The 17,000-nt window shown below is 43.6% G+C and overlaps 2 protein-coding genes across 3 annotated transcripts in view; both read left to right on the top strand.

Moving 5' to 3' along the window:
• LOC119888460 (short stature homeobox protein 2-like) overlaps positions 1 to 4,368 on the top strand; it is a 5,246-nt gene extending 878 nt beyond the window's left edge. Inside the window, exons 2-4 of the mRNA XM_038699015.1 lie at positions 3 to 174; positions 327 to 446; positions 3,907 to 4,368. Of these exons, the coding sequence (XP_038554943.1) occupies positions 3 to 174; positions 327 to 446; positions 3,907 to 4,075 (461 nt within the window). The 3' untranslated portion in view covers positions 4,076 to 4,368. The remainder of the gene's footprint in view (positions 1 to 2; positions 175 to 326; positions 447 to 3,906) is intronic.
• A 4,029-nt stretch (positions 4,369 to 8,397) lies between these two features.
• On the top strand, positions 8,398 to 15,456 carry LOC119888390 (zinc transporter ZIP3-like). 2 transcript variants are annotated; one of them, XM_038698951.1, is made up of 3 exons: positions 8,398 to 8,495; positions 11,690 to 11,955; positions 12,120 to 15,456. In XM_038698951.1, the coding sequence occupies exons 2-3, from the start codon at positions 11,749 to 11,751 to the stop codon at positions 12,864 to 12,866; spliced, it is 954 nt and encodes a 317-aa protein (XP_038554879.1). In that variant the 5' UTR covers positions 8,398 to 8,495; positions 11,690 to 11,748; the 3' UTR covers positions 12,867 to 15,456. The 2 variants fall into 2 exon arrangements, with proteins under 2 accessions (XP_038554879.1, XP_038554880.1); XM_038698952.1 differs by having other exon boundaries at positions 8,434 to 8,495; positions 11,687 to 11,955.
• The last annotated feature ends 1,544 nt before the right edge of the window (positions 15,457 to 17,000 follow it).

The following is a 17,000-nucleotide window of genomic DNA, read 5'->3' as shown; positions in this document are numbered from 1 at the left end:
AGGAGCAGCAGGAGGAGGAGGAGCAGGACTAGGAGCGGGACTGGGAGGACTGGGAGGACTAGGAGGACTAGGAGCAGGACTAGGAGGAGGAAGTGCGGCGGCCCCTGGAGCTGCTGGACCTGCTGCAGCTGCTGGACCTGCTGCAACCGGAGATTTATCAGGACTCATCCAGGCGTACGTACCCCAGCGGAGTTTGATTTAGACCCACGCAGGTTCATTTCGAGCTGCGAGTTCTCACTTGATGTTCCCAGCCTTCACGTCGACACGTGACTGTCTGCGTTGTTGTCGGGAGGCTGTTAACGGGTGTTTTTTGCTGTGTGTCGCAGAGGTCAGCAGTTTGCTCAGCAGATGCAGCAGCAGAACCCCGAACTCATCGAACAGCTGAGGAGTCAAATCCGCAAACCGAACGCCCAGCGCTGGAAACGAGGAGCAGCCATGACACTCAGGTCAGTTCGCCCGAGGGCTGTTTCAGTCGGGGCGATGCTTCAGTAGGAACAAAGAGAACGTTAGAGGAAGCGTCGTCTCTCACAGAACGTGTTACTGACAGGGGTCCAGGCGAAAACGAGTACTTCAGTAGTCCTGCAGTCAAAGTTAATTTACAAAATCACGTCTGAGTGATGGTTTTCACCTGTCTGCACTAACGCACAACCCCGGAGTTTAAAACCAGAACAGGGTCGGCGCCGTTTCAAACTTAAACGTTTTAGGTGTTCGGATTCGCCGATTTAGTCTGGACGGGAGGCGGAGACGTAGCAGAAGGTCTGAGATTTAAAATGAAAACGTAGGAGTGTGGGTGGAGCCACAGATGCGTCGTGATGACGGTGTGGATTAGGGCTGCACAATTAATCTAATCCCGATGTCGTCATGTGCGATGACATAACCGCGAAAAGTGTGTGCGTGCTGCAGTCTGCTCATTATCCCCGCCCACACCGCGCTCTCGCATGTGGCTCTGCACATATGTAGGCCTACGTGCAATCAGAAAAATGATTTAAGAGCAGTGTGCCAGTAACTTTTAATACTAACAACCTACCGTGACCCCCCCGCCGCTAATCGTTCAAAACACAGTCGGACCGAGAGAAACGCCGGTCGCTCTGAGACAGACGCTGCAGCAGCTGAAGCGTTAAGACAGCAGAAAACAGGGAGAAGATAAGTAAAGTTTGGGTTTGACTCGCTGGCCATTTAACGTTTAAACACCTTTTGTTGTTCAACTTTTCAGAAACGCGGCTGTAAGTTTCGCTTTCTCGTTAACCAACCAATCACAGGCTGGATGGGGCGGAACGTTAAAAAGGTTTGATCTACTACAGTAAACTTCCAAATGATGAACAATATGATTATTGACAACACATTAAAGACCACTGCAGAGCTCAAGGATTTAATGAATAAATAAAAACCCACAGAAATGAAACGGCTTTAAGTGGATTTAATATTCAACTAGTGGTAAAATAGTAGGCCACATCTTATCCACTGCGCCATCACCGCCACGATTTATCCATCCAGCAGATCCAGGACGCCAGTGGGCCAGTATTTGCTCCGAGCCGCCTCCTCCGTAGAGCAACTCGCTCCCTTAGTTCCATTTTGACAGTTACTGTTATAAATATTGTTTATCGTTTTACACATTTCAAAACGTCAGTATTTTGTGCATTTTCCTTGATAAGCAAGTAGACTCGGAGTACCATTTGTTCCATTATAGTCGAATCACAATATGACTGTTTCTCCAAATGGTGCAGCACTAGTGTGGATGATTCTGCATCGCTGCAGTGACGGAACACGATCAGGAGTTTGCAGCACTAAAGCCCACCAACGATGATAGTTGATGGATAATGAAGTTGTTAAGCGATGTTGCAGCGTAACGGCTAACACGCTTTTCATGTTTGGAGATGTGGCAGAGGAAGCCAGCGGGTGGTATGTTGATAGCAGATATCTGGGCACATCTTGGATTTTATGAACTTTCTGTGATGCACGAACTGGACAAAACGCACGCTGTGGGTGAAATCTACAAAAATGCACAACTAATTTGAGGAACCACGTTAGCCGTTGGAGCTAACGTCCGCAGCCATGAAGATAACGGCGAGCTCAGCTAATCAGAGGCGATTCTGGGAGAAGTGCGTGTGCTAAGGTGGGACACAGATGCAGTTTTTTATATCATGGACCGATTTTTCTTATTTTTTAAAGCGCTTTCTCTAAATGTGACTTTACTTGCTAAATAGTTCACCTCTCTCTCTCTCTCAGACAGCAGTTCACATTTATGTTACTAAAGTTAGCCATGTGCAGAATGCTTCTGCTGCTTTTGGCTGAGATGCATGAAGCGTAATCGAATCCTGGAGCCTTTTTCTTTAAAAAGAGGCGTTTCCGTGACCAGATGCTCCACCCCCTCCTGGATGTGGTTGACGTGTCGAGGCCAGTTTCTAATTCTGCATCGAGTTCACGCCGCAGCCGATGGCGTAGGCTACGTGCCGTCATAAGCATTTGTGCTTGAGCTCCAAAGCAGTAGTTGGCGGTGGGGTTTCTACGCTCCACTGTGGGGGTTTCTTCTTCTTCATTGGTGTAGGCCGACGGAAAGTGAGCAGATCATGTTGGAGCTGATCAGTGTTCAACAGCAGTTTTAGTGAAATTACACAAATGCAGAAACGAGAGGAGGCGTCAGAGGAGATGGTGTGTACGAGCCTCGAACCGGTTGAGACAGGAGGACCATGTCGGAGATGCGATGCCACCGAGCCGACCAATCGCAGTTCATGCTGTCTGCATTGCCGCAACAGATGGCTGCACATTTATTCGAATATTGATCGCGATTACGATTTTAGCTTCCCACGTTTAAATGGACATGATCGAATGCGATATCGCCGTTTAAAATGCGTAAAACGCCCCGTGCATGCTCCCGATCATAAATCAACAAAAAACACAGAACAGACGTCGTCGTCTACTTAGTCATAGAAGAAGCACAAAAAGCAAACACTGAAACCAAATCAACAAAATCTGAACATGTCAGCAAAATCAGGCGAAACGCTCTGATTCTGAAAGGCTCCCTGTGGGAGATGCAGCCCGGACAAAACCGCGTTGCTGGTAAGCAGAGTAGAAGCCATAGGAAGAAGCTAAGACTGAACAATTTGGGGAGAAAATCTTAACGCAACTTTTCTGCCAGATATTGTGATTAAGATTCAATTTGCGATTAAAGTTTTGCTGAAGTTCAGTATTCACTGCCAACCTATTTTTGACAGAAGCCGTGTCGAGCAGCACAGAGCAGATGAAGCAGGCAGGAAGTCAGACACGGAACAGCATAGAGAATCCGGTCGATTTTCAAAATAAAACACTCTTTGCAGACTCCCGATCGCACATCAACAATAAACACAGTTAAAACTAACAAAAAAAATAAACCATTTAACTAATGTAGCTACTTTACCGTAGTGTAAGCACAAAAATCAAGGACGGCTGAACAAATAAGCAAAATCTGAACAAGTCAGGCAGGAAAATGCTTTTATTCTGAAATGCTCCATGTGGATATGTAACGTTTACCTGCAGAGAGCTACAGAAAGCTGTTCTGAAGTTGAAGCACACAAAATAGCAAATTAACAACACGTTAACGTGCAGGCTGAACGCTCCGCTGCTGAAACACGTCAGTGTGAGTCGACGCCGGACAAAACCGCGACACAGCCGCTGTCTTTCCTCCAGTTTCATGTTATCAGCCTTATGTTGATGCAAAGATTTGTACACTTTATTTAAATTAAACCCTAAAATCAGTGAATAATGGTGATTATCCGTAATCGTGCAGCCCTGCAACAACATGTAGTTGCATTTTTTGGAGGGAGTGTTCGTCGACGTATAACTTGTGCTTCAGAGTCGTGGCGCCCTAATGGACGCCTGCGGGGTTTGTTTTTGTCTCACTTTCATTTCCTTTCTCTCTCTGTGTTCCAGGTTGGAGGAGAAGAGCTCATCATTTGGATCATTTATAACTCGAAGGACTTGTTTTGTTTCACTGAGTAAAACCTGCACGAGAGAACGAGAGGCCTCCCGCTTCCTTCAGGAGCCCCGTCACCGAAAAAAAACAACACCCACTTCCTGCGGTTCTGTGCGTTTTTTTTAGGAAGAACATTTCGACTTAAATATCAAACCCAGATTATTAATTCTAATAAACGCGCTCTAATAGGAACAGGGATCCCAGATGTTAAACGTGAAGCTTGAAATTTCTTCTTAAAACTACACAGTGTACCTTTAAATGCAAAGTTGTGTCCAGTACCTTGTTTATGACGAGTGTGTGAGCGAGTGAAAGAGTGTGTGAGTGCATGTTGGGGGTAAATTAGTGTGCGTGGCGGGGTGAACTCCTCGGACAGGAAGCGACAGAGTCTGGGAATTAAAAAAAAGCATCTCAACATTTTACACTTCCTGTCTGATGTCTGTTGATTCAAACGGTTGGTTTTCCTGATTTCTGAGCTTCACAGCAGAACGACAGACGCTGCGTTAGGATCCGCACTCCGTTTAAAGGAAGCAAACTAATTAGCAGCGGTGGATGAAGTATTCAGATCCATAACTTCAGTAAAACATATCAGACTAATAATACTGTTAAAAGTAAAAGGGATAGTTGGGGGGGGTTGAAGAACGGCACGGTGAAACACTGAAGATATTATGATTAAAGTGTACACTAGGGATGCACCGAATGTTCGGCCCCTGAAATTAATCGGCCGAAAATAGCAAACAAAAAAAGAGCGGTGTTCGGCCTGAGTCAAAAAGGCCGAATTAAAATTACCGAACAATTCAGTTGCCATGACGGCAGCGTGGAAGCATTTAAAATTGTTCTGCTGAACTGTCTCCAGCACATCCGCTCCATCTGTGGCTGACTTCTTAGAAAAGAACCGCTTTGAGTGTTTCTGTCTCTCCTCTGTGAGAAGGAGGTGAAACTAGCCCCGCCTACATTTGGAGTGCGCACGTATTCAAGCCTTTACGGTAAGTGAAGCGGCCCAGAGCGAGCTGACAGGCAGGTTAGAGACTTTATCCTGTCAGTTTGTCTCTTTAGTATGAAGAGAGGCTGTGAAGTCTTCATGTTACAACATTATTTATCAAACCGGGTCGGACTGGATGGATTTAGCGCGAGGAGGAAACACATGTGACAACGTCCGGTTTTCAAAATAAGATGTCTGTACAGGATGGAAATAAGATTAATAGGATTATATTCACAGAAAGTATAAAACATGTTACATGTGTCCATTAAAAGTAAACAGACTCATGTAATTTACTCTACTGGACAAACTCTAAATAAGATGAGGAACCTGAAAATTAGCAGAATACCACCTCTTTAAATCTGTATTTGGTTACATTCCACTACTGCTAATCAGTTTAACCAGACCAGCGACTCCCAACTTGTTCTGCTTGTGACAAGAGCTGCAACTATTAATCGATTAGTTGTCAATTAATAAATTAATCACCAGGTATTTTGATAATGGATTAATCACTGTAAGTCCTTTTTTTTGTTTGTTTTTTTTATAAAGAAAAACATTAAAATTCTCTGATTCCAGCTTCTCAAATGTGAATATTTGTAGTATCTTTCCTTCCCTGTGACTGTAAACTGAATAAATTTGGGTTGTGGACAAAACAAGACGTTTGATGACGTCACCTCGGGCTTTAGGAAACACTGATCCACATTTTTCTCTATTTTCTGGACCAAACAAATAATTGAGAAACTAATCGACAGATTAATCGATAATGAAAATAACTGTTATTTGCAGCCCTAGTTTCTATTCATATATTCAGTTTATTGTCACAGAGGAGCAAAGAATATTCACATTTGAGAAGCTGGAATCAGAGAATTTTAATGTTCATGATTTAAAAAAGGACTCAGTGATTAATTGATTATCAAAATAGTTGGCGATAATTTAATAGTTAACAATTAATCAATTGACTAATCATTGCAGCCCTAACCAGAGCTGGTTAGTTTGGTTTTAGAATATATTTTGGGCTGGAATACACATACTTGGCCAATAAAGCTGATTCGCTGCAACTAACAATTATTTTTGTTGGGTTGTAGTTGTTGGGTCCAGACAACTGTGAAAAAAGTTGATCAGTGTTTCCCAAAGCAACAGCCTCAAATGTCTTCTTTTGTCCACAACTACAGCTGCAAACATTAGTTCATGAACCGTTTAGTTGGTCAAATTAATCGCCAACAATTTTGAAGCTTTTGAAGCTTTTTTAAAGAAAAACATCTAAATTCTCTGATTCCAGCTACTGAAATGTGAATATTTTCCTCCTCTGTGACAGTAAACTGAATAAATTTGGGTTGTGGACAAAAGACATATGAGGACATCTCCTTTGGGAAACACTGATCGACATCTTTACCAGTCGATTAATTGAGACAATACCTATTGTATTGTATATTAATCCATAATGAAAATAATTATCAGTTGTAGCCCTACTTGTGACTCCTTTTAACATGAAGCAACGTCTCTTTCTTCCCCTCGTCACAGGCACTTCAGTGATTTCCTCCACAGATTCTTATATTTTTATCATATTGAAGGGAAATAAATCACAGATTAGAAGAAATGTTAAAAAAAACATTTAGTTTTTCAATGAAGCAGGAGAACCTGTTTTTTTTTTTTACCTCCACTGGAATTCACATAAATATGAAGAGGACATTTTACTGTGAACGTGTGCAAACCGTGATGAGCGGCTGAAAAATACTTAATGGTTTAGTTTCAAGGCGTCATATCTAAAAACTGACTTTAGAAACTCAAACCTGCTGCAGAGTTTAAAGTCCTAAAGATCAGTGACGTTTACTTGTTCATTTATAAAACCCTTAAATTGACATTAAAAATAATATTTATTGATGAAATTTGTTTATTACTGACTTTGTTTTATGTACAAACACAAAACTGTTTTTTCTAGTTAGTCTTCAGCAGAAACGACGTGACAGTTTTCTTTCTGCTAATATTCAGGGAAGTATAATTCACACAATATTTCTACAGCTCAATTCATTTTGATTTCTAAAAAAGGAATTCACTGACAGCAGCAGGATCATGAGTGTGAATTCTTGTGCCTCAGTTCATGTGTGACTCCAGACGTCACCGATGGGTCCTTCACCACCACAGAGCCTGACCTCTTCAGAAATGTTGGATTCTTTTTCAGGACTTCATTTTGCGCAGCTTCCTTCTTCAAATGTTTCTCAGCTCGATCGTTTAATGGATTCAATACCTCTGCTTGTATTTCACACTGTACTGGGAATAAAGCACCACAGTCTAACATGTACAAGCATTTTTCTGACTGTGTATAAATCAAAACAGCTAATTTCTTATTGTCACTTTAAACAAACAAAGACAGAGAACATCTGGAACATTAAAGCATCATAATGAAAGTTTATATTAAATCCTAACATGGCTCCATACCGAACATGGCAGGAGGACGGGCGACAATTGTGATGTGTGTGAGACAGCAAAATAAATAATTATATAAAGACAAGTATTAAAGTAACAAATACTTGTAGAATACTAATTGTACAGACACATTTATTGTTATTAAATGAATCAACTCACTTCAAATGATGGACGAGACCTCAAGCTTTATGGAAGTGATATTTCCTTAATAAAATTAATAAGTTTGCCAACTTATTATTTTTATTAAGGAAATATCACCTACGATTTCTTTATTTTACTTTCATAGTACAGTATTATATCAGCCTGGCTTCTAGTTTATTTAAACGTTTGGTATAAGTGAAAAATCCTGTTGTGTGCTGACGAGATGTTTTATTGTCTCATCCTTATTTTTTATAAAAATTTTGATCTGTCATGAATATCTGCAAATATTGACACCAATTTGTTGAAAGTAATGGTGCTATATACATATTACCAGTTAAAAGTGTTGTAGTTCTTCTGTAAATCTAAGTAGTTCCAGTGAAAAACCTTCAATGGAACCAAAGTAAGCAGCAAACTGCCCAAGTTAAAAACAGTGAAAGTAACTCTAAAGTAACGCAAAAGTAGTGTAAAGCATTGCACTTCAGAGACACTAATATTGTAATATAACTAATTACTCTCAAATGACAGTAACTAGTAATCTATAATTTATTACTTTGGAAGTAACCTGCCCAACACTGAATTTAACACAACGACAGAAAGGAAAACAGCCAAAAATGCAGGATATCTCTGTATATTTGTTAAGTATAGCAGGTGCCTTTTTCCACAGTAAATCACTCGTAATTATAAGACAAAAAATAATGTTGCTGCAGAAAGTATGTGATGTTTGTTGCTGCACGACTTGTTCTCAATATTAATTATTTATTAATTCCAAATAAAATGATCAGAAACAAAGTTTTCTTCTGTGAAATTAACATTTCTTAAAAACTGAAGAGAACCTGCAGGAACCAAAAAGCGATGTCGGCTCTGGATTGGTCCGTCGTCCCTGACTTACGTCATCAGCGGATCGGCCACTCAGCGCCCGGGGGGCGGGGTGGCTGCGTGACGTAATCAAGGAAGTGTTTTCATACACCTGCCGGAGAGGAGCATGAAGAGAGGACGATCTGACAGGTAAACACGCTCCCTCTGACTCGTGTCTTCAGGCCCTTAACATGTTCACGAGGAGCTGATGTCGCCGCTCTGACTGAAAAACGCAGATGTGAGCAGCTGCTGTCCTTTACGGAGCCGGAGTGTTAGCTAGCGTCTTTAGCGGCTAATGTTAGCATCTCCGTCAAGCTACACGCCGTTAGCTGGAACACGACCGGAAATGGGGCGCTTTTGTCTTCAATATGAACATATAAAATCTGCCAGAATAACTTCAGAAGTTACATTATATGTGTTAAATAACTGTGTAATAAAAAGTGAATCGGCAGCTACAAGAAAAACATTTAAAAAAAATAATTAGTTGTTCCGAAGTGGTTTAGCTAACGTTTTATTTTGAAGTTCCTCACAGGAAGCGCGGTTAATGTTTTCGTTTGACGTTGGTTCGTTACGGTAACGTTTAATAAGAAAAACAAGCAAGTTTATCTGCTTAATCCGTATTTTACTAAAGTCTGCAACGTCAGGTACAGTTATTATCTTATGAGACTGAACTGTTAGTAAAATGTTTTTCTTTTTACATCAGCATGCAAAAAAAACAGACAAAACAGGGTGGGACAGAAAAAAAGGATGGGGGGGGGGGGGGGTCAGTAAACTAAAGTCTTACAATAGCATTGTTTATTTAACTAGTGTGTGCAGATGAAGATAAATCAAATTCCTTACACCAGTTTAACTTGCTCCAGAGGCGTGCGACCTCTGACATATATAGCAATTGTAAGTCGCTTTGGATAAAAGCGTCGGCTGAATGTAAGATCAAGATGTAGAGGTCACTATTCTACAGTAAAACCTCCAGACCTTCAGACCCACAACAGCAGACCATCACGACCGCTCAAAACAGACCCACACAATGTTGAACCAGAACCAAAGACACGGTCATACAATCCAGTCTGCATTATTATCTCTAATTTCAAGGTTCAACTTTTTTTTTTATCAAATAAATTCTTTTCTCTTGTGAAATGTAAAATGTTTTGCAATGAATTGTTGCTATATAAATAAAAGTGAATACATTTTAAATAACCCTCCTGGATTTGAACATTTACCTGGCCAGGTAAAACTCCTGAATTCCAGAGTGAAAACAAACATCATGCTGATGGTAGAAAGAATCACAAAGTAGCCAACTCAAAATGAAATAATAAATAAATGTGTATCTACAATAACTAATCCTCAGTGTTGGTTAAAAATGACATAAAATATGAAATGATATAGGTGATAATGAAATGACAGGGTGGGCCCCTCGGCTTGCTAACATGTAGCTCATTTAGGAAAATAAATGCTAATTACGAAACTCTGAAGGCGGGAAAGTTAAGTGTGTTAACATTAACTTACAGCGTGTGATGCAGGCAGACGTTCAACTATTTGTCAAAGTTAGGAAATGGTACGGTCCATTTTAGGGGTGTCTGAAATCGTATTTTAAGTTTCTTGAATATGAGGCATGAGTATGGGAAATATATTGTAATCTATACAATTACAGGTAAGAAAGACCTCCCTGAACTATTGTTTTTGCCCCTTTTGGGGGGAGGCGAGGTCTTAATTAGGGGGCTCAAACCCCCCCAATCTCCCCCGTAATTCGAACCATGCCTACTTGGCTCTGGAGAACATCCAGGGCAATTTAATCTCCAAATGTTTTGCATCGGTTTGCAACGTTTTCGGATTGAACGACATCTTTCCTTGCAACGTTGTGCAACGGGCTTCGAGGTCAAGGGGGTAAGCCGGAGATCGGACAGTGAAGCCGACCAAAGCCTGCATGGAGGGATCCATGTGACACCCCGTCGCACAATCAGCGGGGTGGCTTCATCCAGTAATATACTGTCTATGGTTTCCTCCCAGTTGGTGGGCGTGTCCCAAGTGTTACCCAATCAACAAGTTTGTAAACACAACGGCGTTAAAAGGCAGGAAAATGCAGTGCGCTGCGTGCACAACAGGGTTTTTGGGGGAACCACCACTTCCGTTGGGGGAAAAAAAACAACATTTTGCCATGTTTTGTCGGCGCTGAAATCGCCGCCACTAATTACATGTCGTCCACCAGTATATGAAGTCTGGACCACAATTAGGGCTTGGAGAAAAAGTCGTTTTGCGATTTGATTATAATGGAACAAATGGTACTCTGAGTCTACTTGCTGACGTTTTGAAATGTGTTTTTGAACAAAGTTAAACGAGAAACAATATTCATAACAATAACTGGTAAAACGGAACTAAGAGAGCGAGGAGGCGGCGAGAAGGAGCAAATATTGGCGCACTGGCATCATCTGTCCACTGCAGAGACTCCATCCACAACCAGGAGGAGGAACCAGTGAGTCCGACTATGTTTTGAACAACAGCGGCGGGGAGGGGGGTTACGGTAGGTATTAAATCGCACACGACGACATCGCGATTAGATTAATTGTGCGGCCTTAATCCACAATGTGATCCAAATAAATCAAATGTTGATTGTCACGCATGACTTTTTTCCTGTTGCCAGTAGGTGGCGCTACGACTATAACTGAATATTGGCTTGTACATGTGTTCAGGGCGGGACTCTTATTAAACATGCAAAGTTTGGTGCAGATGTGAACATGTACACTGAAGTTACAACAACTTCCTGTTTCAAGGTGAATCACAGATTTTCGACGCCACGCCGCTGACACGCCCTCCGATGAAACCTCAAAGCTAACACAACTTTTCATCGTCGATGCCTTTAGACTCAACAGCTCAACAGGAGGAGTTCGTTAAAGTACAGAACCTGTAAATGGCCAAAAGAGGAGCAAACGTAGCAAAAGGTTTCTGCTTTAAAACAAAAACGCAGTAGTGTGGAGGGGGCGGCGGCCCAAAGATTAGAGAAGCGAGCTTGTGACTGGGAGGTCGCCGGTTCAATCCCCGGACCGACAGGATAAAGTCTCGGTGTGCAGAAGGTTTTTATGGGATGGTTCGGACTCTCAGAACATTTACAGGAAGTTCAGTGGTTCCCGTGTAAACCGGGAAACAAACAAATGCACAGAGAGAAGAATTGAAATGAAGACACGATTATGAATCTCACAGCTCATCTTTTGAAACAGACGCTTAATTTTAGTTCTGATCAAACTGAAAAGTCTGAAAGTCCGGACCCAGCGAGGCGTGAAAGCCGCCTGAAACACCAAACGTTCTTCCTCACTGAGGAAATGTTCGCTCTCATGCTCTCTCTGTCCCAGTAGAACCAGTAGAGATGTCCCAGTAGAGTCCTGCAGGCTGTGGTGCTGAGCGGAGCTTCAGGATGGAGATCCTGGTGGCCAAGCTGCTCGGCCTGCTGGGATTGTTCGGCCTCATGCTGGCCGGCGTCCTGGTCCCGGTGCGCCTCCTGCTGGTGGACTACGACAAGGCTCACAGATACAGGAGGGCGCTGTCGCTCTGCAACTCGTTCGGAGGAGGCGTTTTCCTGGCGACGTGCTTCAACGCTCTGCTGCCCGCCGTCAGAGACAAGGTAACGCACAAATTACAACTTCACGCCTGACACTTTGACTTTGTCGTGAGGAGGTACGAGCTGAACACACAACAGGAAGCAACGACACATTCGGTGACGGTTATTTACAAAAGGATTTGGATCCAGATCCAGAATCAGATCCTCGGTCTGTTTTCTCTCCTCAGGTGGCCGACGTGTTCCGGCAGCTGAAGATCAGCAGCGACTATCCTCTGGCCGAGACGATGATGATGCTCGGCTTCTTCCTCACCGTGTTCGTGGAGCAGGCCGTCCTCACCTTCAGGAAGGAGAAACCGGCCTTCATCGACCTGGAGACCTTCAACGCCGGCGGCTCCGAGGCCGGCAGCGACTCAGAGTACGACACGCCCTTCATCTCCTCTGCACGGGGCCCGCCGGCCGGCGGCGGTCGCCGATTGCACGGACACCAGCACGGGCACTTCAGCCCCGCCGAGCTGGCGGGGGCGGGGCCTCTGCGGCTGGCCAGCCTGGTCCTGGCTCTGTCGGCTCACTCGGTGTTTGAGGGCCTGGCGCTCGGCCTGCAGGAGGACGGAGGAAAGCTGGGCGGCCTCTTCCTGGGCGTGGCCGTGCACGAGACGCTGGCCGCCGTGGCGCTCGGGGTGAGCGTGGCCAAGGCGTCCCTTGGCATGAAGGACGCCGCAAAGCTGGGCGTCACGGTCAGCCTGATGATCCCGCTGGGGATGGTGGTGGGGATGGGCATCGAGTCGGCTCAGACGCTGGCTGGCGCCGTGGTGTCGGTGGTGCTGCAGGGATTCGCCGCCGGCACCTTCCTGTTCGTCACCTTTTTTGAGATTCTGTCCCGAGAGCTGGACGACAAACAGGACCGGCTGCTCAAAGTGCTCTTCCTCATCCTCGGCTACGCGGCGCTGGCCGCGCTCGTCTTCATCAAGTGGTGACAGACAGGAAGTGCACGGACGCACACAGCCAAACCAAAGGAAACGCACAACTCCGCGAAGATTTCAGCTGAGAGGCGGAAACACCTGCAGCAGCTGGATCAACTATTTATTTTTATTCAGATTTAAACAAAAATAACACATGAAAGTTAACAAAACCACCGACACGCTAGATTATTGTCGGTACCTGCGCTCACAGGAAGTGTGGACACGTCTGCGGTCAGGGAACTGGCGGTGAACGAGTTCCAGGAAGGAGCTGAAAGAGTTGAATGACAGCAGCTCTGACTAGTGATAAAAATAAATAAATCTATCTAAAACACACACAGACACTGTAGAGAAGAGTTTTCAAAGTCTGAGACGTCCCCTCAGACAAACCTTGGAAAAAGGCGCCCTCTTACTTTTCAGTTTGCTTCCTGAAGCAGGTTTTAGTTTCTGACTCTGGGAAAGTATCTTCTGCATCTCTTTTAACCAAATCGCACACATTCAGGCTGGTCTGTGTGATCTCCTTTTCATAACTAATATTTTCACGTCCGTTCACTGAGCCCGCCTCCCACTTTGAAAACCTGCTGCAGAGGATAAAGGCCATTTTATACATCTGCGCTGAATCTACGTCGTAGCCCGATGAGAACCTCCACCGAGATGTAACTACACGTCGCGGCTACGCAGACAGCAAACTGTGATTGGTCAGCTTGGCAGCATTGTATTTCCTTTTGAGTCCACAGGAAGTGCTGCGTGCTCTGAAGCCAGTTTTACTAGCAGCCAAACCAGCGGCGGGAACACGGTGGTTAAATACTTTTGAGCGTCGACGACGTAACGCAACGCAGACGCTAACACACGAGTATAAATGCTCACGACGAAGTATAAACGGGCTCTGAAAGAAGTATGTTTCAGTTTCATTCATTAATAAAAAGATCTGAAGCAACACGTTACTGCTGAGAGAACATGTAGGTTAGACTGCACTCTGCAGGAATAATGGATTATATATAATCCTGCTAAATATCGGTCAATCACTGATTATCAATTAGAAAAGAACGGCATGAAACGGTGGCAGTGTAACGGGTGCGCGAGCTGCAGAGTTATGTATATTATATAATATTATTGATGCATTTGTTTTTTAGCATCACTTTAATGTTGCAGCTGGTAAACGTGGAGCTAATTTATATACTGCTGGGTAGTTTAATTATAATACATAGTTTCATACTAATTATATTTTGTGTTAATCTTAAATCAGTGAATATAGCCGTCAGGTAATGTAGTGAAAAGTGTTTCCCTCTCAGATGTGGTGGAATAGAAGTAGAAGTACCTCACAGTTGAGTAAATGTACTTTCCACAGCTGCAAAGTTTAATATATTTAGGTGTGAAGTTAGTCTGTACTATAAACACCGGAGCCTTTAAAGACAGTCGGGATATATCAGTGTCTGCACCTAAACCATTGTGATGTTTTGTATTTTTAAAGGTTTGGCCCATCTCCTCATTTCTCCTGTGCTAGTTGACGTGAGATTATTGTCATGCTTGGTATTTAAGACCATGTTGATTATTTATTTGTTGCGAGCGGCTGCAGATGCAGAGCGACGTGATGTCCTCACGCTGCTGAAACCTCTGGCTCCTCTTCGTTCACCAGCTCGTCTCTACCTGGAAATGTTAGGTTAGGTTTTTTGTTGTTGTTGACTCGATCCCCTGGGCCTTGTTGTTCATGGGCTAAAAGACTCCTGTTTATTTTCAGCAGTTAAAGGGTTGATTTATTTTTTATTTTTTTATGTTGACGTTATCTTGAGAAACAGCGCGCTCTTATTTTGAAAGAAAGGCAAAATGAGTAGAAACCTTGATCAGCTTTCTTATGATTGGCTGAGTGCTGATCATGTGATTGGTAGGTGTGTTGGGAGCGTTCTTTTTTTCCTGCCAGTGTTTCGACACTCGGTTAGGATTAGCCAATCAGGGGCGAGTTCGATCTCAAAACGTTTTGCAACGTTCCCCAACGGGCTTCGAGTTATGTTTTCTTGTGTTTGGCGGGCGTGTCACAGGTGTTACCCAATCGGCTGCGACAAGTTCGTAAACACAACAGCGTTAAAAAGGCAGGAAAATGCAGCGCGCATGCGTTCACAACAGGGTGTTCGAGGCACCACAGTTTCCGTTGAAAAATACGTTTTGTCGGCGCCGAACTCGCCCCCGTTGTTGAAACTTTAGCAGGACATAAATAACGTGTCTTAGGAGCCCTCCCAGCATGCACTGGGGCAACAGAGCCTGCATTCTTACTGCTGTTATTGTGATAAACGTTTGCTCTCCATGATGTTTCCAAACTTTGATTTCTGTGTTAGATATTCATATTGACGAGGTGATGTTGGAGCGTGATTGGTGGAGGTTTCATGATCATAAACCTGCTGTGAAAATAAAAACTTAATTAAAACATATTTAATATCTTTTGATTCTCAATGTCAATTTAAATATTCTGGCTGTCTCTCAACAGTCAGAAGCTTTTTAGTTCATGTGTTTTCAGTTCCTCAGACTATTTTGTCGTGTCTTTGATCAGGTAACTCCTTCTTTATGAAACGTGTCATCATCTCAAAGATAATTAAATCAACACTGTTATTATAAATCGAACACATTTGTGTCCGTCCATGAGTTCGTGTCTCAGTTGTTGTTCCACAAATAACGACGAGAACCCTGTTGTTCTGACTCGTGTTCCTCCCTCAGAGGCCGCCGCTCTGCCGTGGCGTTCATCCTGACAGAGTTGGACCTCTCGGAGACGAGTCGACGCAGAACTCTCAGCTCTGTAGCTCCAGCTACAAAACTTTCCCCACAGTTTTCACCCGAGGCAGCTGAAAGTTGGCATGGAGGTCAATTAAGTTTGTGTGTGAACATGTGTGTTTGAGGTTCTGCCACTTGGCTAAAAGGAGGCGTGGTAATGGCGTGGCCTTCAGTGAAAAGGTGCACGAGTAACAACTTGCACACGTTTTTATGGAAAGACCGCTTGTAAACACACCGTGTGCCTAAGCAAAAGTCCGTTTTAGTTTAAAAATAAAGAAATACAGACGAAGAATCGCACCTGATTTAATTTTGCATGGACCAATCACGAGCTGGGACTGTTACTGAATGTAACATGGGAGTTAACAGCGGCGGTGGCGGCGGAAAACAGACTGGGAGTAAATATGGCGACATGCACAGTACAAGTGTGGGCTGTAAGTGTTGTTTGCACGGTACAAAATATTTTAATGAAAATACCAAATCAAAAACTCCGTCAGCAGCATCGTGTTTCTGCTTTGCACGACTTATGAGACCCAATCAGAGAGCTGAGCGTGAGCGTCTGCATCATCGTTTCTAAAGTCCTCCGTTCTTACCCGTTTTCACTAAAACGCTACCTGGAGTTTTAAAATGAAAAACGGGGTCGGCAGCGTTTTAGGTCTTTGTTTTCACCGTTTAGTCTGGACGGGAGGCGCAGACGCAGCAAAAGGTCTCTGCTTTAAAACGAAAACGCGGTAGTGTGGACAGGAAGTAGTCCAAGGATAAAATAAGAAAAGGCAAATAACTTGTTTGAGACGTGAAATTCAAAACAAAAACCTACACGTGAAGTACACATATGACACAATAACATAAACATGCAGACAAAAGGACGAGACAGAAGACGAGACAGCGAGAAGGCCACGAAGATTCAGTAGTACTGTGTTGAATGTTTCCTCTGAAGCAGCATTAACTCGAGCTCTTAAAAGCTTCCACATCTGAAAAGGAAAGGGTCTCCTGGTCCTAACAGAGGGAGTGAGGTGCAAAACCTGCAGTTTGGAAAGAAAAAGGTCAGCTGATTAACTGATCATACCGCAAAAACAAAAAGCTGTCAGGTTTTAAACGGGAACAGATTCATACAGTTCAAAGGAAAGTTAAAGTCAAATAAAATCAGGAAAGGCTCTCTGATAAAAGTCTGTTCTAGGAAGGGAGTTAAAGGCGTTCACTGACTCAGCCGACCTGACTTCCTCAGGCAGGATGTTCCAAGGCCTCGCGGCCCCGATTGCAAACGGTCCCCTTTAGTTTTCAGTCGGAACTGTGGTTCCGACAGCTGACCTCTGCCCGAGGATCTCGGAGTACGTGCCGGTGCATCCGCTAATAAAACGTCAGATGGAGCAGGGGGAGAGGCCGTGAAGAGCTTTA

This window comes from Micropterus salmoides, unplaced genomic scaffold, assembly GCF_014851395.1.
Source record: "Micropterus salmoides isolate LMB-PRFRI ecotype aquatic unplaced genomic scaffold, ASM1485139v1 Ms_hic_scaffold_5, whole genome shotgun sequence".
NCBI lineage: Eukaryota > Metazoa > Chordata > Actinopteri > Centrarchiformes > Centrarchidae > Micropterus > Micropterus salmoides.
The sequence above is the reverse complement of the archived record's forward strand: the minus strand, read 5'-3'. Positions and strand labels throughout refer to the sequence as shown.